Source organism: Drosophila simulans, chromosome 2R (assembly GCF_016746395.2).
Source record: "Drosophila simulans strain w501 chromosome 2R, Prin_Dsim_3.1, whole genome shotgun sequence".
Lineage (NCBI taxonomy): Eukaryota > Metazoa > Arthropoda > Insecta > Diptera > Drosophilidae > Drosophila > Drosophila simulans.
In genome coordinates this window covers 1,689,680-1,713,849 of record NC_052521.2, presented here as the reverse complement: position 1 = coordinate 1,713,849, position 24,170 = coordinate 1,689,680, and the positions used below count along the sequence as shown (strand labels likewise).

Genomic DNA, 24,170 nt, shown 5'->3' with positions numbered 1-24,170 from the left:
CACATTCTTCTCTCGTAGACAGGGCAGCACATGTAAATACATACATACATACATATAAACTCGTTCTGCTTTATCAAATACTTTATTTCTAAGAATCATTGTCATACAAATATACATATTCATGTTAGCTTATTTAAGTCGAAGAATATAGACGGCAGTCAGTGTATAGCCAACAGCAATCATAACAACAAGTGCCTTTTCCTTCTCGAAAACATTACAGCGACGATAATAAAAGCAAAGCCCAAGTCGACCTCGACCCACCTACAAACAGTCACCGGAGGTAACTGGCGGAGCCGGAAAACTGGAATGGAAAATACATTACAAAACCTATTATTAATATTACTGTAAGTAGTTGTGAGAAAAGAGTAAGAATGAAGAAGTACGTTCAAACAAAATAAAAAGTGCAAAATGTTTAAAAATCTTAGAAGTGATTGCAACAAAAGTTCTACTAAAATACATAAACCACCTTAACAAACTTACAAAACGCTCATACAAGAAAAATCTACACCTAACTAAATTTAAATATGATGTGTTCGTGAAACATGATATGTGTTGGACTTGTGTGAAATCAATCCTTGATATTCACAGCAGCAAACAAGTGTAAAGCCAAGTACAATATCCCCATATTCGCGAACATAACATACCTACAAAAAACATTCCAAATACAAAAATATAATATGAACTGTAAATTGTATACTTTTTAAGGCCGGGTACAAAACCACAAATTTACAATAAATTTCACACCTTAATAAAAAAAAGGAAAAATATTATAAAAAATAAAAAAATTTAATTTTAATTTTTAGTTATCCAACTTATCCTACCTTTGCCCTTGTTTTTGTCGCCAATAAATAAAACAAACCCAATAAATAACCAAACACAACCTCTACTTGGAGACCAAGCCATGATCTTTGCGCTTCAATCAAACTGCATCACTCAGCAAATTTCAATTTCACAAATTTCAATTTCCTAAACATAACTGAAAGTTCAAAAAGTTTGAATGAAAAGCTTAAGGCCGAGGTTTATTGGATCAGGATTAAGAATTAGAAGATCAGTCTGAATCGGGATGAGATCGTAAACAGCTTCAAATCAATAGTAATAAAGTGTCTTGTAATAGTATAAGTGAAAAAGTTCATCACCGAATAAATATTAAATAATAAAACATAATAACAATTTTTTAATAATTTTGCTTATGCTTAATCTCAACTCCAGCTTTTATAGTTACTGATCCTGGTCAAGAATATATGTACTTTTTATGGTCGGAAACGCTTCCTTCTACCTGTTACATACTTTGCAACAAATCTAGTGTATCCTTTTAATCTACGAGTAATGGGTATTTGTTCATTTTTTTTTTATCCCGCGTAAATGACCGATGGGCGCTGCCGTGTATCGTACGGCTCGATTCGCGAGAAGATAGACGCGAAAAGAGAACAGAGACGAGGAAACGAACATAATGTTAAATAATAAATAAATATTAGTGTTAGAAGGATCTAATTATGCACTAAAAAAGTTAAAATTGATTGCTTTAGGAGCGGCAGAGAGTCAAGATTATAGGATGATGTTAATAATAAGTTTTGGAAGCTTGGTTCTTAATAACAACTTTATTCAAGACGCTCCGTTCCTGTTGATCGGCGAATCGACTCTGCCCAAACCGTCCGGCTTGAAGTCCCACTTCAGCTGCTCGTGGGCACAAGGGTGCTTACGCTGCGTAAGTCAGAAATTCTGTTGCGCAAGCTCGTCGACAATGTGCCTGCGTGCTGACGTTGCACATGATAGCTCAACAATGTTACGTCGCATCAGCTTGCCGTCAACGCGCCGGCGTAAGGAACCTGACGCTGCACATTATCGCCGTAGCTGCTTCCGGTGCTTGTGCTGAAGTTGCGATCTCACACGCAAGGGTGGGGGCGCCAGCGGGTCTTGGCTAGGGCGGTCGTTGGCTCTTGACGAGAACAGGTCGTTAACTTATATTTATAAAAGATTTAAACTTCATTTAAAAATTATTATGCTCATTCAGATTATTTTCATCATTCAAGTTTCAGTTAGATAAACATAGATAAACAAATGACTAGTAATTGTTTTGATTTGATTATGGTTATATATATATATATATATAAAAGATTCAAACTTCATATAAAAATTCATTTTGCTCATTCAGATTATTTTCATCATTCAATTCGGTTAGCCCCAGTTGGTCTCGCAGTGCAGTGAATGTGGAAGTTGATAGTGGCTTTGTCATAATATCAGTCAATTATAATCTGTAGAAAGATACTTAACACAAATTAGTTTGTTTTCAATTTGTTCTCTGGTAAAATGATTCTTGATATCTATGTGCTTAGTTCTCTTGTGGCAAGTATCGTGTGCCAAAAATTTGTATGGTGTTACGCATCTTGTTATTCTAGTGTCTTTAGTGGCACCCTTGTGGGACACCGGATGTGACTCGGAGAATACAAGATAGAGCATTTTTAAAGAGGACTTTTTGCGTCCTGACATTCAGATAGCTTGAAATCCAATTTAGAAGATCATCAGGGAAACCTAATAGATAAAGTTGCCTTACTAGAAGGTAATGATTAACAGAGTCAACAGTGTTAGGGTAGATCACATCTGCTTGAAGATTATTTTTGAAACCCTGTATTACGAAAGAAGTTAGCTCCAAGAGGTTAGTGGTTGTTGATCTGCGTTATATAAAACCGTGCTGACACGGTAATATGATTGATCTACAAAGGTGCTGCAAATGAGGAGGATAACATTTTCAAAAGGTTTTGGGATAGCCGACAATTTAGAGATTCTGCTGTAATTGCTGTAATTGCATCCAGTTTGCTACCTTTTTTATGAAGAGGAATCACAAAGGACTCCTGCCATATATGAGGAAACTGTGAAGATTCCAGAGATCCTGTGCGTTTCGGATCCTGTGCGAACTGGAACTTATAACGGTTTAAATAATTCCTGTAGTACTGAGCGTTAAGCACGGTAAAGTTTAACCGAGCGCTTACATATTTAGAAAGGATGGAAACCGGTTTTTTAAAATTATGTGTAAGGTCTGGACTTAACATTTCTTAGATGTGTCAACTCTTTATTAAACCAAGGAGGTTTAGAGATTGACGGATAGTACATCGGAACACAAGAGTCAAAAAATGATTTAATTGCGGTATAAAACATATTATTCGCATCCGTCATTATGTTGCAGGAGTAAAGATCGGACCAATTAAAGCCAGCAATAAAATTGTTTAGCCTCCGAAAATTTGCCTTGCGAAAACAGGGAATTTGCTTTGTTGACTTCTCTGAATTTACTTTTAATACCGTATCGATTGCCACCTCGAAGGTAGGATGATATGGATCTTCAGGTTGAGTAAGAGGTGCTACCCTGGACAGAAACACACTTTCAGGACTTGTTACAAAACATAGATCCAACAGTCGTCCAAGATAATTTCGAATATATTTAACTTGCAACAGCGATAAGTCGAGCAAGCAAGTCAATAAAGTCATGTTGTGCTAAAGGGAGAAGGATATTCGATTGTTTTTCTGGGGACCACATTGTGCCAGGTATATTAAAATCACATAGAACTACCAATTGGTCCCTGTCAGACAGTTTATTCAAGATGGACTGGATAGCGGACAGATGATTCTGATATTCTGAGAATTTAGAAGATGGCGGAATATACGAGCACGTAAGATAAACTGATCTGTCGGAAAATGACAGCTTTACGCATAAGAATTCAGAGTTACTGGACTCGTCGAAAAGTAACTCCTCCGACGCGAGGGAAGATCTAACCGCAATTAAGACTTTACCTCCCCGTCTGGAGGGACGGTCAAACCTATATATAGTGTACATATCTGGGAAGACTTCGGAGTTAAGTAACTCCGGGTTTAACCAAGTCTCTGTGAGCACTATTATATGGGATGCAAATGAAAGACTATCACAATACAATTTGCTTAATTTGCTACGCAAGCCTCTAACATTTTGATAGGAGATAGTATAGTATAGATAGTATTCGTTGTTAGTATTTTGAAGAGGAAGAAGATGAAGAGGCGGATTGTGCAGTGGTCTGGCCACGTGAGGGAAGTTTAATTCACACGGCCCCCTTTTTCCTATTTTTGACTATCCGGCCAAAAATCACCCGAACATATGGTCGAGAAAAGCTCGTTTGGGACAGTTATCTTGAAAGATGATATATCCCTAGCGTAAGAGAAGTTAAATTTTTCCACTTTTATATTATCGGCTTTCGTTTTGTTTTGTTTTTGTTTTGTTATAAGACAATACATCAGATGCTGTTTGATCAGGGGAAAGCCGAGAAACGAAAATTTGTTTCTTTAGTGGAACCACCGCGAGGGATTTTGGCCATGCAGATATTATTTCTGCAGTGCCAACTTGTGCCGGTAGTCCGGACTCAATGTTTCCTTGTGGCGGTAAACTAATCGGGACAGGAAGAATCACTGATTGAGAGACCAGTGCAGACAAATCGGAATCTTTAGCAATCACAGGGTGGGCTCCCTCCACAGCTGATTGATCGGATTGCTCCGAATCTTTTTTAGCTGCCGATCTTAGCAACAGTTGTGGAGCCCTGTTGATCATTTGCCCGTGGTTGCGTGGCCTTATGCTGACTACCTCCAGCGGCTTTTTTGCGCTTTGAAGCCATTAAACTGTGAATTAGAGCGGAAAGAAGATCATCAGCTCGACGAAAACTATCTCTCGCTACGCCAAAACTGTTGATCAGTTCTTTCAAGCCACCTTTAGTTTGGCGCATAAACGATTTCATCTCGTAATAGTAATTTAGTTTTTTACCCTAACAAGAGATGACCTTACTTGTTCGGCCATTAAAGCTAGGGCACTTAGTTTGCACCATTCTATCACATATCCAACAAATCATTATAGGCTGCACAGGTTTTATAACCTGGCAGCAATTTTTATAAAAGCACACAAAACGAAAACACAAGATTATAAATTTCAAGCGAGATGTTAAAAGAACCGCACGAGAGCAGTCTGCACGCTCAGAAATTTAAGATTTTGTGTGGGAGAGCGAAAGAGCGAGAGAGTGAAAGCGGGAGAATAGGTGCACATTGCAGCTTATGTGCATGCAAAAAACAACACTAAACAGCACTACGAACAACGCACAAAAGGGAGAGTAAACAAAATACAAAGACGAAAAATGCAAAAGACTTTGTATTTTTGTTTAAACTACTGCATAGTAGTAATCATATAGAATCACTCGCGAAGCGAACGTATCTTTAATAATTATGTTTATGTCGGAGCACAATTATTATTTTCCATTTCACGCAGCGAGTTTCGAAGACACCGAAGGTCTACACACAATTAATTTGTGTCACTCACTTCTTCTCCGTGCTAACCTTCGAACCACACTCGGCGACAGCGGCCACACGCTGCCGCCGCGCTGAAACGGGAGATGCCAAAGCTACAAAAATACAGCCGACCAATAGCAACGCAGTGTGCAATAATGCAATATGATGAAATACCAATGATTTCCCCAAAATGATGAAATTACTATTCTTCTGGAATATTCTAACACATAATGCAATATGATGAAATACCATTGATTTCCCAAAATGATGGAATTACTATTCTTGTGAAATATTCTAGCAGATACACTAGCTTACAAAAGTACTTACTTACTACGTACTACTTACTACAATATAGGAGACTAAAAGATAATTATTAAAAACTTCGGCTGGTTTGACAAATACAAAATTAAAATCTGAGCTAAAAAAAAACACGACCGTTCGCTTTGAAGTATGAAGCTTTTTTTGGTGAATAATATGAATAAAATGAATATAGTTCCTGAGATCGAGACATTTCCATAACGGATTTTGATCCTGATTAAGAATATATAAGATTTAAGGGTATACTTAATTCGTTGACAAGTATGTAACAGGTAAAAGAAAGCGTTGAAAATAAAAATCCCTAGGAGAGTCGATCTGGCCATGTCCGTTTCCTGTCCGTTTGAAGGTAAGTTTAAATTTACTTAGAATTTATCACGATATGCACAAAAATTTTGGTCACGCCCAATGTAACAATTAAAATTACAAAACACTACTTTAACGCCTTTGTTCAATTTTTGGGTACGATTATATTTATTATTTGTCTTCCCAGTTTCTACCGATTCCGTCAAAATTTCGGAAATTTCCAAATTGCTTAAGGAAAAATTTGTCACATATTGTTGGCAAAAACTAAAAATCTTTGGAATCGACACATTTTCTAAACATGTGGGCGTGGCACTTTTGGGATGTTTGTAGACGTGTGGTTTTGGCATTCCAATAGAAATCGCAACACAACTCAATGAAAATCAAGAAAGAATGCTATAGTTGACTTCCCCGACTATTAGAAACCCGTAACTCAGCCAGTGGAAATGCGATCGCGAAATTTCTTTATTTCTCTGGGATATCGGTAGACATGGTGAAAAAAAAATGAGAGTCCGAAAATCTTTCTTGAAAACGACAGTGGAGTCAGTTGTCTGCAAAGGACGATACACACTGCCCATCATAATGCCATTCGAGCCGGCACGTGGTCCGTTGTCCAGGACACACAGAACAAAGAAGGCAAGGCGTCGCATTGGCAACGTCAGTTGTTAAATACTACAATAAAGCGACTTTAATCTGAAACTGTCATCTCCTTGGACAATCACAGAAATCATAAAACGACACAAACTCTCTGAGCGAGCCGCTGCAACTCGTAGCGAGCAGAACTAAGACAAACAGTTCGTAACAATGTGAAGCTGATTTGCGAATCGGGATGTTATAAGCTGCATTTATGCTCCAGAGTCGATCCGAGCCCGGCAAGGAACAAAGTCTCCCGAACGATTTCAGGAGCACAACATCTTGAATAAGATCATGTTCAAGAAGAGCAGCAGAATTTTCTGTCAATGAAAAGGGTTCCACAGCATGATATAGATCGTTTCTACACAAATCAGATGTTCAATTTCATCACACCTGACTGCCTGGCGCATAGCTTGCTATGGCGAGCTCCATGTTCTCCAGCGTTCTGCATCGCTGCTCCAGAAACGATGAAATGGATTCCCAATGGAATTGAACTTTTGAAGATTGGGTCCTCCAAATACTCTGGACGCTGCTGATGGCCACAATCACACGGAGAAATGCCGTCAGCAAAGGTTGGGTCGGAGTGCATTTGCGAAACGCGCTTTAAAATCTCGCCCCGATGTAGGGACTTAATTTCATCCGAATCAAGTTCTTCAAACTCGCTTAGAATTTTCATAAATGCTTGTTGTAGCTCATCGATCAGCTCCAACCTCACATGAAGAACTGAATTGTAAAAACGCAGAACATGACAAGCAATATGCTAATCCGATGACTAATGTCATCGTAAAAATAGAATAAACTAGAATAAAGCATAGCCTCCAGCGAATTTTGAAAGCTCAAGAGGGAGCAGCGACGGTGCCCTATGCCGGAGTGGACGCTGCTGATGACCACAATTGTCAAACGAAGTTATCGCAGAACATGACAAGAAACCGCTAATCGTTCCACTCTATAATATATTGCAGTCGCAATACGCTTTAAAAATCTTACTCCGTTTGCATTAGCGTTAACGTTTCCATAATTTTCAGCAGGCATTGTAACAGCAACAACAACGAAACGGCAGAAATAGTGACTCGAAATTATATTCAAGCGGGAAGATGAGCGCAAAAATGAATTACTGGCATCTTTCGTTATTTGGCTATATACGCGCACATGTATAACTCTGCATGTACTTATAAAGTTTACTGCCTTTAATCATGTGCAGTCGCGAGAGTACAAACATAGATAATAATAGCTGAGAGACTGATTGTGCCTCCAATGTTGGCAATAAAAAAGGACATACATTTAGGAACGATACCCGACCCGACATACTCCCCCCGTGGGAAGCGTGGCTTTTAACAACATCCTTCAGGGGTAGCAGACTCACCTTACCTTATTCACTGCCCGCGAAAAACTGCTGCAGGTAGGCGATGCCAGCTATCAAAGCGATTAATGTTTAAGTTTGCCACATCTGGCTCGATAAACGATGAAGGCGGGTCACCATTCAAAAACTACAGGTAAAGCGCGGGAGGAAAAACATCAAGATCGAGAATTAACTACCGCAGGTATGTGGTAAAGAAGGGTTCTCAGCTTATCAAAGGATAAAATAAAGAGCACGGTAAAAGTCATGCTTTGCTGTCTTCACTGCGCCAAACAAGTTAGTCATACCAAATTTCTCGTGGTCTCCTTTTTGTGTATAAGCCCTTTTAGGCTATGCAAGAAAGCAACAGTAGGGATATCTTTGATAAGCTCCCAATGTATCGCATTGGTTGAAAAGCAAATAAAAACACAAACGTAGAATATTACAGGACCCTTATTGAAGGAAGACGTTTCCTCCTTCGTGCAGACGGACGTCTTGTATTAGCGATGCACGAAATTTTCGATTTTTAGGGAGTTGTGTCGGTCAGTACCAGCGAACTAGGCAGACACGTAGATGTTGCTGGAAGTAGAGCGAAAAGCGTTCCCAAGCATAAGATCTAGAAGCGACGCTCAAAGAGATGGCCTATCGGGCGCTATCGTGCAGCGGAATGAACGTCACTCCTCCGCCTCGTCACTCAATTTCCAGGGCTCTGGATTTAACAATCCAGAGGATGTCAGGGGGATTCGCAGGATGCAGGATGGGACGCAGATAGCATCACTGCTGATGAACGCGAACGATGCGATAGGGTCCTAAAACAGGACATTTTAACTGTTGGGTGGTCAAGGCAGGCAGCTGTCTAAGATGCGGTGAGCGTGGGCACAAGGGCAAGGGGTGTGTTGCCAAAAAAGCCTAATCTGCAGTAGCGAGGTAGACAGTTAGCTTAGCGTGCCTTACATACCTACAGAGCGAGCATAAAAGAAGCCATGAACCACCATAATGCACGCCCATACTAACGTAATCCAGCTCAATGTTAATCATTGCGCAGCTGCTCAGAGCCTCCCGGCTCAGACTTCGTCGGAAATATCAAATAGGGATGCAGAGTGTATGGCGGCTGACCTCATGAATATGCTGGGTAGAATTTGCGTTGCATACACGACAAGGAAGAGTGCTAAGGCTTGAATGCCTCAGGACTAGAAGAACGGCGCAACAAACCAGAGGCAGTACCCACTACGTGGATCTCATGGAGGCTTTTAGAAGAAAACGCTTAGAATTTAAGCACAGCATAGAGGCTTCCAAAGGGCGGGCCTATAAGGAACTGCTGGATACCGTAGACCTGGGGTCTCGCCTGTAAGGTCGTAACCAACAAACTAATGAAGAGAGGGGTAACACCATCGGAACCTGGGGTCCTGCCTAATATTGTAGGGGAACTATTCCTAATGCAGACCATATTATGGAGGCCAACAGCAGTAGCCGCTGCCCCCGATTTTCCGTGCGGCACAGAATTCGAATTCGTCGAGGCAGCAAAGCGGAGCAGTTGTTAAAGCAGTGGCGTTGGTTAGACCTGACATCTGCAGGGTCAGCAATGTCTTTTGGAGGTATTTTTTCTTACAAGGTAAAATGCCAGAAGCTAGTCCTGTTTCCAAAAGGCAAAGAACAAGCACATGCAATATGACTTCCGGAAATGAATGAGTACCCTGGACGCTCTTCTTGGCCGTGAGTAACATCGCCAAGACCTCCCTTGCTGGTGATAGATGTCTAGGAGGCAGGAAGGAATATTGTGACTATGGACATAAAGAACGCCTTCAAATTAACAAAATGGGGATCCCGGAGACACCGATCCTCTGGTACGATACGGAAACTGGCCCAAAAAGATACCGAGCTTCTGCAGGTGTTCCCCAAAGAGCTATATTTTGATCGATCCTGTGGAACATCATCACTGTTCTGTTGACAATGTAGCAGTCGTCAAAACAATTGCAGATTTGCTAGAAAAATGTAACGCTATATGCTGCACCAATCTGGAGCAATGCCACTAGTAGGGTATCATACCTGAACGGAGCGCGCATGGCCCTTGGGCTCATTAGAGGATTCAAGACTATATCGAAGATGCACCACTAGCTCTGGCGGGCTTACCGCCAATCAATCTGGAGATAAAGGCTTTCTGCCTAATGCGAGATGGCAAACCTCTCAACAGGGGAAGTGGTCTTACCGGCTCATACATGAAATATGAGCAGAATACCAACACAAATGCACGGCCTAACACCCAACCCAGTTCCTTACGGACCATGGTTACTTTTGGGCCTATCTACTCCGGCTCCGCCACGTAAAATAAGCCCAATGGCTGTTCTGCGTCGATTGTGAGGAAACAGCAGAGCATGTATGCACTTCTCCAGGTTTGCGGTGGAGAGGGACCAGCTAAAGGAACTGTCAGGTACCCCGTTTAGCCCTAGTGGCTTGTTCGCGTCTATGTTGGCGAACAGCTAGGAGTGGGAGCTGGGACACGGTTTATTCATTAATATGATAAAACGAGTCCGATCCACCGAGATTGCCAATAGAGTGGGTGGCCTAAGTCTTTTTTTACGTCGTCGTTTTAGTGCCATTGTCCTCGGAAAAGATTAGAATTCACCACCGGGCAAGGGTGCACAACATATTGTAGATTCTTAAGTCCCGGGATTTTGTGTATGATCTCTCTCTGGGATAGTTAGACTTCTATTGATCTCCACTTCTCCCTGGACACGAAATCTCTATCTTTTGATTCCGATGCCTCCCGAGAGTATCTTCCCCTAAGAGAGGACAATCGTGACTATCTCTACATTTAGAGCTAGAGCTAGGGCTAGGGCTAGAGCTTGCTCTGGACTACTTCGGCCATCCTTTCCATGGGCCAAGTGTTCCCACCTAGGAGTAATATATCTCCTATTTTGGGTGTCAATGCCCAATTACTGAAGTAGAATTTCAATGTGCACTATTGCGACCGCTGTCGAACTGCATTTGTTTTTGTTTCACTCAGTGTGATTCAAATAGGAAGTTGGGCCCCTCCCTCTGCATCAGATTCTGGCTGAATCTAGGTGAAAGTCTAATGATCTTAACACAGAGGTTGTACGTAACAGATTGTAGAAATATGGTCCACTGAAGTCGGTGCCAGTAACTTCAAACGCATCAGATCTATCGAGACCCTCCTTTGGTAGATCCGTCATTAGTAAGAGGGGTTTCGTTCGAAAGCACCTTACGAACAATAGGACAATATTGGAATCGAACTATGCTAAGAGCGCGGCCATATTAATTGGCTGATCCTTCGATGGGATGATTGAGTGGCGGCGATTGAAATCCGACGAAGAGTTCTTCAGCCGACCATCTACTTTAACGATAAGCTGCGGCGACTGCGGTGACTGCGGCAGCAGTGACACTAATTCCAAAAAACCCAAAATGGACTTGGTGACAGCTTATTATACAAACTTATCATGAGTAAACATGAGCAACAAAAGATTAAATTTAGCTTTATGATATATTTAAAGAAGTAAGATTTGTAGCAACTAGCGCGCGTTTTATGGATGTCTTATGGATGCTTTCGTGTTCCACCAAATAGTCGGTGGATTGCAATTTTTTTGAAATTGAAACGCAAGTATATTCTGTGTCACCCCTGCATACTTTATTAATTATACTAAGGTCTCAAAAAACCTAAAAGGTCATTTCGTTTTATATACATGACGTTTTCCCAAAACCACGTTTATAATGCAATGCACCACATCTTCCACAGCTATAGAACTACCTTTTAAATTCAAAAATTATTGGCTTACATTACTTTTCTTACTATACGAATTATAGGAAGAGTAAGAATACTAATTAAATGCAAAAGGTTGTAACGAAAAAGCTACGTTCTCATTTTCGTATAAAAATAGAAAGATAATATTTCATATATCCAATATCGCATAAAGATGTTTTGACTGCTTGTAAAATATATAAGATGTAAATATAAAATAATCCTATTTTCAGGATTAACAAAAAATTTTGTTTAATAATCTCATTGTATAGCTTATGCTTAGAAATTTTAAATTACTTTGAATTTCTTATAACTTAATTTGCTAAATATATAAGATATTTAAGGTAAATAAAGGGACAATAGACAAGCTGTTTTTTACTTTATGTGATTGTGTATAAATATATGTGGGATTGGTTTTTGTCTGTTTACACAATCACCACTAGTATGAAACCGCTTATACCTAGACAATGACAAGGCCAACAACGAGATCCAGAAGAGCAACGACTATCGTACCTATGTAGAAGGTAGCCATCAACGAGGAGCAAGAGCGCAACGCTATGGGAAGAATGAAGGAAGTTATGCATTCTGCCTGGGTGGCTCCAAGAGCGACAAAGACGACGGTGTTCTTAATTAATTAATCTATAAATACTAACCAACCGGTTAGGTATGCTGGTTCGTAGTAGCAGCCATATAATTCGCAATTCTGTTTTGTTTTTCAAACGACTCGCATTGATTAGATGACAAGTTCAAAAGCAACTGGAAGTGGAAATGCACGCCAAACATGAGACCCAAAACTTTACTAATTAAATATATTTCATATGATATTGAATGGATTTTGGATGCGTCCACTTGATCCCACAAGCCCGAAATTGCCTAATGGATCCAGTTTTAGCATCAGTTGCTTAAACTAAAATTAAATTAGGAAATATTGGAAAGTTATTTGTTTTGATACCTACATCAAGGTATTTAACAACAAGGTCCAATTTCTCCTTTTTAGTGTTAATAATAAGTATAAGTATTTTCTTCTATATAAAAACATATTGTATGGAAATAGAATAGGAAAAATTATTTTATTCATCAAGTTATTACCAACTAATACAATTCATTTGTATCTTATTTTATTTGCATGATAATATGTTTTTGTGTTGTAATATACATGTAATTTTATTGTTGCTTAGTTTCGACTTCGGCTTAGGTACTAAAAATAAAATTTTAAATGTTATTCAATACACAAAATTATAATGGTTCGCTCAAGCATATTCAGCGTCACTGGTTTCATCATCCGTAGAATCCATTTTTCTTCTTTTTTTTTTAGTTCGCACAGGATTTGTTTTGCGACCACTAGGTTTTGAAGTCAAAAGAGATGCCTTCGCAATATGAGACATTGGGACATCAACACCATCCTAATAAAAACGCGTGATATTGCGGAAATTATATTTTAAGTAATTTTAAGGGACTTACCGTGGTGGTTAATGAGTATCCATCACAAGCGGGGTGAGAATTTTTTGCTGAATTGGAGAATGTCACCCCATCAGAAGAAGCAGAGATATTTAAAATTGTTTTGTCGCGAGATTCATCAGCATCGGAGTCTCCATCATCCGGATCCAGTTTTAGCATCAGTTGCTTAAACTAAACTTGAATTAGAAAATATTGGAAAGTTATTTGTGTTGATACCTACATCAAGGTATTTAACAACAAGGTCCAATTTCTCCTCTTTAGTAAATGTAAAATTAATGTCCGTACTCAATTTCTCTTGCGACATTTGTTTCTTTATAACATCAATAGTCGTTTTTGGATTAAAATCATTAACACTTTTACGTGTTACGGCTTTTTCATATAATTTTTGTTCAGAAGGTGAATATCTTGAAATTTTACTGTCAGTAATCGCATACATTTCCTTCAGATGATCTTTCAGTATTAAAAGAAGCATACATGCTTGAGCAGATGTTATACATTTTATAATTTCTGTCATATCTTCGGGCAATCTGTTAAACAACACCTCTGGATCTTCTACGTCATCATCATCTTCTAAAACATCTCCTTCCTTGTCGCTCGGTTTTATATGTTCCTTGAATGTAGCAAGTAAATGTGTCCCAGCCATAGAAATAAGAAGATCTATTTGATGGATTAGATATAAAGGTTCATCTTGAACTACATATGGAAAGTAAGCCAGGTTATCAGCAATATATAACATTTGTTGTAATGATGTTTTCTGATCGTCAAACTGTTTAGTAACTGTTTGCACCAAAGCACGCCTTTGCGGTTTAGTAGTGCGAAGAAGTGTATACAGAAAATCGTTTAAAGCGGTAGTTGTATTATCTGGTCCACGACTCCTTAAATTGTATAATATTTAATATAAATATAAAGATTCAGAAATATTTAATGAATAACTTACGCATAACCTCTAATTATTTCCAGTTTCCCTCTGTTGTTTATTTGTAAAATTTTTTGTAGCTTAAAGCAAAGTTGTAGCCCGAATTGCACTTTCATATTAACAAATCCAGAGTATGTTTTATCAATATCTTTTAACAATGCATCAGCTCGATGAGCGGACTATAAATATGTATATAAGAATTTAGAGTTAACAACTAAGTTAGGAATTTAGAGTTAAAAAAAACTAAGTTTCGTACTAACCTCTATCCTATGATCAGTACTTAGGCAAATTAAATACGGAACCATTCTAACAGGGTGAACCAAACCTTGACGGAGGACAATCTGTATTACTTTGACAGCCCATAACCGAACTGTGTCATCCCGATTAAGAAAGCATTCGAGAATTTCTTCTAAATATAGTTGAATTATTCGACTTGCCATGCCAGACGAAACGTCGTTCATTTCCTTAAGATCTTCGTGTTTTGATTGTTTTTCCCCTGTAATCATTAAATATGAAAGTTCAAGCTCAAAAATGTGTCGATAGATGATGTAAGAGATCCTGTTCTTATTTATACAAAAGATTTTCTCTATAATATTATTCTTAATAACGAAGAACTCCACCGTAAGATTGTTTTTGTGATTATACCCGTTACTCGTTGATTATACCCGTAGATTCGTTGAAACATATGTATGTGCGTGTATTTTAGATCGGATAACTACCCGATTTATTTTAGCGGTATCCGTTTAACACCTTTGATATCGGAAACTTTAAAAACTTTAAAGCTTAGACGAAGGATGCTGTGTATGTTCACGCCTACACTTTTAAACAAGAGAGAATGCTATAGTCGAGTTCACGGACTATTAGATATCGGTCACTCGGCTAGTCCAAGTGGGATCAAAAACGTTCAACATTTTTCAGAAATTTTGGAAGAAATAGGGGACGGTGTGGGCGGTAGAGACTTGTCAGAGTGGGCGTATCGATGGAAATTGGCAAGACAACTAATATAATCTTACAAAAGCCCTCTAGAATTAGTTCTGATGGGTTCGGACCACTATGTATATTATATAGCTGCATAAGGAGTAATGGAAAAACATAGGAAGAAAAAGCAATCAATAAGTGAGAAATGGGAGTAAGGTTTAAAAAAGTACATAACCCAGCATTACCTACATATCAATGGTCATACATAATATAATGTCCAAACTATGTGTAACGCCCATATTATTTTTTCAAGTTTTCGAAATGTGTTGCCTTTTGGCTCACTAAATGTAGCCTTAAATAACTTGACAATTTATATGCCATAATTAAATTACCCTGATCAAAGGAACCCAATAATATTATTACCGGGATATAAGACTGCGGAATGTTATGTTATTTGATTTGTATGAAAGGTTAAGCAAATATCAGAGAAGAGGGACAATTTTTACCACTCGACTCACACTGCGGGTGAGGATGCCATATCGCGGGAACTTACAAGTACCTAGTGCCGATCACACTCGCCCCTCATACGGGTGAAAGGCAAGTGCGCAAAAAGGGATGAGTGACAATAGCACTTTGGTGTTTAGTGTCTCGATGAAAAAATAATGAAAAGTGTTACCCTTACCAACCAGTAGAGCAGAAGCTGAGAGAGCGTTTTCCCTAGCTCTTAACTACTAATTACTGAAAAACGAAATAGATTATGCCCAAAATCTGTATACAGGCTCCTTTTTTTTGCATTCTTTTTACAACAATTTAAAAACACGAAATAGGCATTCCTTTTTTATATATTATATAACTAGTTCTTAATATTTTCTTTTCGAATTAAACTTTATAAATTTATAAGTATTCTTTTTAATTTAATAAAAAAAAAACAAGTAAAAAATCAAATTGAATAGTGTTAATTCAGTATAACATTTTTTTAATAATAAAATATATATATAAAATATTCCGTGAAATAGGATGCATCCAAAAGCAAAAACATGTGCACGACCTTTTTCTTGGGTGTTCCCTTTAACCCTTCATTTCTTTAATCGTTTCGTTTCCACCCATACAAATTGTATGAATACAAAAAATTACCTGTGTCCGATAGTTGCTTGTGTGTCGCTCACCCAAAGCGTTATTGTACAGCATGCCCCGGGTGTCCTTTAGCAAGTAATAAAAAAAAACACCAAGGTTGCAAAACACTCGGGTGTTTGTTATTGCCACAAGTAGTGTCAAAAAATACCTGGCTTGCTGCAGTTATCTGCTATACATGTATTTTTATAGTAAAAAAAAAAACCCAACGACATGTTGTGTGAATACACTACAAGATCTGGCCATATCTGTTTCGACTTCCCCGATTGAGATACCCGTTACTCAGCTAGTGTAAATGCAACCGCGAAATTTCATAATTTTTTTGCGATATCGATAGATATTGGTGAAATAAATAAGAAAAAATTAAAGTGCTCATGTGTGAGCGTGGCGTTTTTGGTCGGTTTGTGTGCGTGTCAAAAAGTTTATGGGAAATCGATAGAATTTTACAAGACTAAAAGCCATGAAAAGTTATGAAAAAAAAATTCAACAATTTTTCATAATTGCGGGGGAATACTAGATTCGTTGAAGAGTATGTAACAGTCATAAGGAAGCGTTTCCGACCATATAAATAATATATATTCTTGATCTGGATCAATAGCACAGTCGATCTGGCCACGTCCGTGAGTTCGTATAAACGTCGATATCTCAGGAACTAAAGAAGCTAGAGAGTTGAGATTAAGCTTACAGTTTCCAGAGACATAGACGCAGAGCAATTTTGTTGACCCAAGTTGCTCAAAACTGCCATGCGCACAATTTTGCAAAATGTTTTGATGTTTGTTCATATTTTTACTGGTCTTGTAAATTTCTATAAATTTTCCAAAAAACTTTTTGCCATTACTATGAAAACCATAAAGTTCAAAATAATAGTCCTGATTCTACACATTATCTGCGCTTTTACATTTTTTTGAAAAGCCCATTAAACGACTACAAATGATTACAAGTTACAAAATAAATCACGCTTGTGATTTGTATTTCTTCGGTGTTGCCTGAAGATATGGTTGAAAGTAAATGCTGTTTTGGTTCTAATCCGATATAGATGGATTACTCGGGGAACACCTAATGGAACATTAGAATAAAACAAGAGAGAATGCTTTAGTCGATACCCGTTACTCAGCTAGTGTGAATGGAAACGCGAAATTTCATAATTTTTCTGGGATATTGATAGATATTGGGAAATCAAATGAGAAGAAATTTAAAAACTGTTCTAAAGTGTGGCCGTGACCGAGTCGGCGGTCTAATAAAACTATGAACAAAATATCGAAAATGGTTCAAAAATGTGGGCGTGCCAGCTTTGGTCGTTTTTTTTTGCGTTACAGTGGGCGCGGGCGTTTTTTGGGCGTTAGAGTAGGAGTGTCAAACATTTTTTGTAACCGATAAAAATTTACAAGACTAATAAAAATGTGAAAAAATATCAACACATTTATCAAAAGTGTGGGCGTGGCAGTTTTGTGCGGTTTGTGGGCGTTAGAGTGAGTCAACAAACTTGCGCTGCGTCTTTGTCTCTAGAATCGGTATACTGAACATCAACCTTTTTTGTCTCTAGAATCTGTATGCTGAACCTAGCTTTTATAGTTCTGAAATCTCGACGTTCATACGGACAGAATGACATGGCTAGATCGACTCGGCTATTGATTCTGATCAAGAATATATAGTCGGAAACGCTTTCTTCTGCCTCTATGTAACACTTTTCAACGAATCTAGTTGAATCATAAAAAACTCCACGATAACTATAGCCGAAGAGAGCTCATTTAAAAGCTAATTTATTTGATTTAAATAATAAAATCTGCAAAAGTGTTAATGTTTGCAAATGTTAAATAGTGTATGTCAATGACATTGCATTTTCTCGTCTTTCAGTTCTTGACTATCTACAGACTTTTATCTGTTATATCTGAATGGAGAAGGGGTATAAGGTGATCCTAAGCTGCAAACCCTAGACACCACTACTGTTAAGGGGAAAAAGGAGATCAGTGCAGTCTGAAATTGGCCTTTACCAACGCAAAGACCAATAATTATTTGATTCTAGTGTAAAAAAAATGTAAATCAAAATGTAAGTAAAAATGCTTAAGTATTAAAATATCCCATACCACAGAAAAATAGAACAATATTAAATAGTTAAGCTATAATCTTAATGTTATTATTATCTTATTAAAGTCTAATAATTTTTAATCAGAGTCACTTAGCCAGATGATCATTCCACGTTTGCTATTATACTTCTTAATTCATTTGTTATTAATTTTAAAACATGAGATAACAATATAGTGGGAGTAATAGAAAAATTCGCATGCTTATTTTAAACTTTATATCTCTTATAGCTCCTGATTTTGAGGCAATTAAACGGAAAGACGAACATGGCCTGATCGACTGGGCTAGTGATACTGATCACGCATATATATGCTTTATAGGCAAAAGCTCTTTTCTTCCTGTTAATCCTTTTAAACGGATCACCATTGTACTCTACGAGTAACGGTAATAAAGTTTAAGTTTATATATAATATTTATTGGACTTACTTATTGTTCAATAAGTCCAAGTCATGTGTCAGCGGATAAATTAAATAAAAAAATTTGAATATACTAACATTCTTTTTCCTTATTGTGCATAAACATTTCAGATTCCGTTAGATAAATCCAAATATTTCGCATGCAGATTATTTTAAAGCCAGCATCGTTGGCTATTGAACTTAAAATTTCGCAATACAAATTTTTAAGTTCGGATCTAGTAAGGTAGCCATCGTTTAGTACACAAAATGATCCAAGCGAAATAAGTGCTTGCTTTCGAATTTCTTGATTAGTACAACGGCAGAAGAACATCAAGCAATGGAATACATCCTCACATATAGAAACAGGCAGTCCATCATTTGTTTCACCTAAAAAAAATATATATATGAAATTAGCCGAAATCAATAAAAAAAAATTTACATACCTAACGCAATAGGAGACTTAAAGTCGAAATATCGCATTAGTATTCCGATCGTAAACAAACTTCGCCGAAAGCTGGGAGTGTAAATATTATCTACGCTGTTGTTTCCTTGTATTACTTGACTTCGAGACACATCAAGAACCCGATAAAATCTATAAAAATTTAAATTTATGTAAACATTTTGTTACAATTTTAAATAAATACATTTTAAATATCTTCATTATTTATAAGGATACCAAAACTATCATAGAACATAACCAAGTCTTTAAATCTTTGCAGATTTTACAAATTTCATATCTTCTTTATTTTATAATTATAAATATTTTAAAATAAATTATGTACAGCATCTTTTCATAAATGATATTAAGGTTATAAATACAATTTTCGTGCTGCTCTGCTTCTAATTCCGTGAGTTGCCCGATTCTAGAATCTGTATACTAAACATCAACCTTCTTTGTCTCTAGAATCTGTATGCAGAACCTAGCTTTTATAATTCTGAGATCTTCATACGGACAGAATGGCATGGCTAGATCCACTCGGCTATTGATCCTGATCAAGAATATATATACTTTATATAGTCGGAAACGCTTCCTTCTGCCTGTTGCATACTTTTCAACGATTCTAGTATACCCTTTTACTCTACGAGTAACGGGAATAAAAAGGTATTATAAAACGGTATTTACATGTTTCATAATTGTTGGCTTGACAGCGTTTTGTAGTTTAAGGGCGTTAGAATGGATGTGGACAAAATGATTTTAAATTATAGATAAAAATTATTTCACACTGCCCAAACTGTTAGTATCGCAATATAAAAAAAAAACTAATATATCATATAAAAGTTAAGTAGAAGCGTGACGTTTAGCGTTAAAGGTGGTTGACTTGCACGTATCATAAGTGGAATGCCAGAAAGATGGTGGGACAGACGGACATACCCAGATCGGCTCGCTCTTAGTAGAGGTAATTAAAAATTATTTGCGTACCACTCGCCCCAATAAAATATTTTCCTTTGTAGTACGTTTGTAATTCGTTGTAGATTTGAAATTCAAAGACCATCGCGCACTGGGCCGTCATCAAAAATGTGAGGAGGAGGAAATTAGGTGAGAGAAAACTATTACAAAACTTTACAAACACTGTGGTCCAGAATTCGTTTTTTTTTGGCATAAAGTCTAAAAATAAATTGAGCTACAGACTTGAAACTTTATACATTTTGTTGTTCAATCACAAATAGTTTGCACACCAAATTTGGAGTCTGTGCGACCACGCCCTCTCTTGCCTCCCATATTAACTACTGGTATGACTCAGGAGTCAACGAAATTGCATTGTTTTTTTTTTTAAATAAAAGTGTGTATATTGTTATTTAAAAAATAATCGCCCTCTTCTTCTTCTAGTTCTAGATTATAAATTTCCAAATCTGAACTCGAATCAGAATCAGAATGTGAATCCAATATTTTGTCTGATAAGGTTTAAAATTAGACTGTATTTCCAAAAGACTTATACTGCCTTCAGAAGTGGTTTTTCCTATTTTTTCTCTCTTTCTTTTAAGCATCACTTCATTATAGGGCGGATATATATCGCTGTTATGGCTTTTATTTAAAAGCCCGGTGCTTATATATTGCTGTTTTTTCAGCGTGTTTTCCAGTAGATAAGCTAGAGCTTCATCTGGTGAAAGAGGAGTTGGTTATTGCCATTGAATTTGCATCCTCGATTCGCTTGGAAATTCTGTTTTTAAAGTTTCTTTAAGAACAAAGGCCACGTCCCTCTTGCATTCTTTTCTAGCAGAAACAGTTGCTGCATGAATCAAAAGACTTGTGTCGTGGTCACTTTCACTTGCCAGATTCGATGCCAGTTTCCTTTTTAATCTTTCTCCTGCATTTTGGTAAGATAAGTTTCGGCGTCCCATTTGCTGGGGTGTCTTGGAGTTTTCAAAATCACTACCAAGAATTGTTTTCTTAGACGCCATCCACCTTGGTATGTTTGGAAATAAATCGGTCTAGTTGTCTGTTACACTCGGTCAGTTTTCTTTTAATAAATATTTAAAAATTTACTATTTTTTGTCAACCTCTTTTGTCTTTTTCGATTCCAGATTATTGTTGTTGATTGCGGAATAAACGTAACCTGAAACATAACTTATTTACCTATTGTTACGCCTCCAAATGTCCAGGAGGTCGCTATGTCTTAATTCGAACTTGCCTATACAAAATCAAATTTAAAAAAAAAACAAGCAAAAATGGGCAAAAGATATTACTTTACCGTCAAAGACAATAGTGAAAGGTACAAACTGACGTTTATAACTTTTGTCAGAAATTTATTTATACTCCACGAAATACAGGAGACACGGGGACACGTTAGAATTTTCTGTTAAAATACACATAAATTGGATGTTACACACCACAAAAACAGTAAAACTACACATATATTACCTACATACGTTAAAAACATCATACCTTTGCATTTATTTTCCATATTTTACTATAATTTATGGATGCGTATTAACGATCGTACCACGTAAGCAAATAATTTTTCGGGAATTGCATTCTCTCAATCAGCGTTTTTTAACACTTCACCTTTAAAAGCTTATACAACGATTTTGTAAGGCTTTCGGAAGATTTTGTTTTTGGTTTTTATTTCAATCAATTTTCTATTAGAAAATAATTGCCAAAGGACGATATATTGACATAAAAATTGAGACTTTATGCAAAAAAAAAACGAATTCTGGACCATAGTGCAAAGGAATAATTAAACAATAATGAGAGGGGCAGTGCGTTGACCAGCAATCGCAAAATTGTTTGTTCTTTTTTTACCAAATGTCTATCCAACAAGATTATAGCCCACCTGTTTGAAGCAGCGGGATCGACGAGCCAAAACTCTTATGCAGGATATTAAGCTGGGACCAGCCTTTCATCACTGATCTCAAAAATTGGCAAGATTCTTTTAAGGGCCCTGAAGAACGTTCTGATTCTAAGATGGGTTTCTGGCTGGTTAACCCACTTGTGGCGCTTAGAACTTTGTACAGTGCCTTTAACTGAACTTATTGTAGCAGTCTTTTCACCCCCAAATGCCTCCTAGGAACAAAGAAACGTGTAAGCCGGAATACACCAAGACTACATTCGTACCCAATTAATGATTTCCGGATTTCGATGTTACCGTATTATGACAATTCTTTTCTTGTCAAGACCGGTTATTACCAAGGTTATTATAGACAAAAGCATTGTGGACAGTGCTAGACATTGCCGTCGAGAAGAGAGAACTTCGTATACGCTGATATACTGTTTTTTATATGTTGAAGTTTAGTGTTAGTATGAATTGTATTGAGAACGTGAACCACTAAAATGTAGTAAGCCATCCGATTAATGTTTACTTATACTTATTCTTAAGACATCTTATACAGACCGATTAGTTTCTTAATATATTATAATCGTAATACGGACCACCGTTTATTTATTATTTTAAGCTAGCTCTATAATGCTGAAGATTTTGGAAATGAGATTGACAAAGAATAGACAAATATGTTTAATAATTAAATGTAGAAGGTATAAAGATTAATACATACTTTTGAAAACAGTCGCGGATCAATTTAAAGTTATGTGTAATCTTATTCACAAGTGCTCCCAAGCAAGAAACACAGCTAGTAACTTCGGCTTGATTTCGTGAAACAACCAATAACATTAAATGCTCTTCCAACGATGCTAAAAAGGATTCACTGGCATTATTAACCAGAGGAACTACTTTTTCGAGAATATCTGCAACTGCACATATGAACTTTGCAGCTGTGGCAGAATGACATTTTATGTTGAGATATGGTTCAATTGTTATAGCATGCTTAACCAGCAGTTGTGGCCGCACTTTAGCCAGTAAATGTAGTGTGGTAATACAACCCAGCATTCGCGAGTTATCTGTATCTTCCAATTCAATTAGTCTGTCAACTAGTCCGTCCGCTAATTGTTGACAAGCTATCACAATATCCATTGGTGGCTCTGTGTTCCTCTTAATAACTTCTTGAACGCATCCTTCAGACCTTAGCATATTATCTCTTGGCTTAAATATCTACATTAAAGGTAAAATAAATATTAATTATATTACGTTGTATGTTTTTTTTAGCTTACACTCATTAGAAGGCCCTCTAACCAAGTGGTTCCAGTATCATGTGCAGTATTTACCACGTCAATTATATGATTTATTTTCCTTTGTATTCCAATCTAAATAACAATGAGTAAGAAATATTCAAATAAATAACCATTAAGATTAAACTTTAAATAATACTATGTATAGCCCCGTTTACAGTTACAATCGATACTACCAGATACCCTTGACTCAGATAGTGAGTGTGAGGGAGAAATTAATAGATCGATAGAAATTGGTTATTACAAGTCAATTATCATATATCCGTTACTCAGCTAGTGTGAATGCAAACGCGAAATTTTCTAATTTTTATGGGATAACGATAGATATTGGGGAATAAAATGAGAAGAAATTCAAAACTTGTCCCAAAGTGTGGGCGTGACCGTTTCGACGGCTTTAGGGCGTAGGAGTGGGCGTGTCAAAAAGTTTTTCGGTAAATTGATAGAAATTTTCAATAAAACTATGAAAAATATCGAAAAATGGTTCAAAAATGTGGGCGTGGACGTTTTGGGCGTTAGAGTAGGAGTGGCAAACATTTGTTTAAACCGATAAAAATATACAAGTGTGGGAGTGGCAGTTTTTTGCGGTTTGTGGGCGCTGCGTCTTTGTCTCTAGAATCTGTATGCAGAACCTAGCTTTTATAGTTCTGAGATCTCGACGTTCATACGGACAGAATGACATAGCTAGATCCACTCGGCTATTAATCCTGATCAAGAATATATATACTTTATATAGTCGGAAACCCTTCCTTCAGCTTGCTACATATTTTTCAAAGAATCTAGTAAAAAATATCAAACAAATTTTAAAGCGAGTTTTGAGTGGCAAATTTTATAGAAATTTACGAGACAAATAAAAATTTGTCAAAACTGTGGGCGTGCCAGTATTTGCGGTTGGTGGGCGTTACAGTGGACGTGGCAACATCTGAAAACAAACAAACTTTCGATTGGGGTAGTTCCTTCTGTATGCTTAAACTTAAGCTTCTATCTTTTAGTTTGCGAGATTTCGACGATCATACGTACGGACATTGCCAGATCGACTGGGCTGGTGATCCTAATCAAGAATATACATACTTTATATG

General features: G+C 37.2%; 1 protein-coding gene and 2 long non-coding RNA genes across 16 annotated transcripts in view; 1 reads left to right on the top strand and 2 right to left on the bottom strand.

The window, feature by feature from the left end:
* Positions 1-63: 63 nt before the first annotated feature.
* On the bottom strand, positions 64-3,177 carry LOC120284439. The gene is made up of 2 exons (XR_005543693.2): positions 1,598-3,177; positions 64-301 (listed from the first exon to the last, which is right to left on the bottom strand). It is a non-coding gene; the product is annotated as an uncharacterized LOC120284439 (long non-coding RNA).
* On the top strand, positions 257-18,725 carry LOC120284438. Of its 2 annotated transcripts, none has more exons than XR_005543691.1 (3): positions 257-344; positions 17,911-18,103; positions 18,369-18,725. It is a non-coding gene; the product is annotated as an uncharacterized LOC120284438 (long non-coding RNA). The 2 variants fall into 2 exon arrangements; XR_005543692.2 differs by lacking the exon at positions 257-344 and adding an exon at positions 5,735-5,956.
* The window catches only part of LOC27209337 (nipped-B protein), a 56,131-nt gene continuing 44,645 nt past the window's right edge, over positions 12,685-24,170 (bottom strand). For 10 of the 13 annotated variants that reach the window (XM_039292298.2, XM_039292297.2, XM_039292295.2 and 7 more), the window contains 9 exons: positions 23,077-23,169; positions 22,524-23,017; positions 18,977-19,125; positions 18,633-18,920; positions 14,268-14,503; positions 14,029-14,186; positions 13,312-13,966; positions 13,095-13,262; positions 12,685-13,036 (listed from right to left, as the gene is read on the bottom strand). In XM_039292298.2, coding sequence (XP_039148232.1) covers positions 12,884-13,036; positions 13,095-13,262; positions 13,312-13,966; positions 14,029-14,186; positions 14,268-14,503; positions 18,633-18,920; positions 18,977-19,125; positions 22,524-23,017; positions 23,077-23,169 — 2,394 coding nt within the window. In that variant the 3' untranslated portion in view covers positions 12,685-12,883. Of the gene's footprint in view, positions 13,037-13,094; positions 13,263-13,311; positions 13,967-14,028; positions 14,187-14,267; positions 14,504-18,564; positions 18,921-18,976; positions 19,126-22,404; positions 22,439-22,523; positions 23,018-23,076; positions 23,170-24,170 lie in introns of those variants that run through there. The other 3 variants (XR_006541617.1, XM_039292303.2, XM_044922636.1) reach the window with 3 other exon arrangements.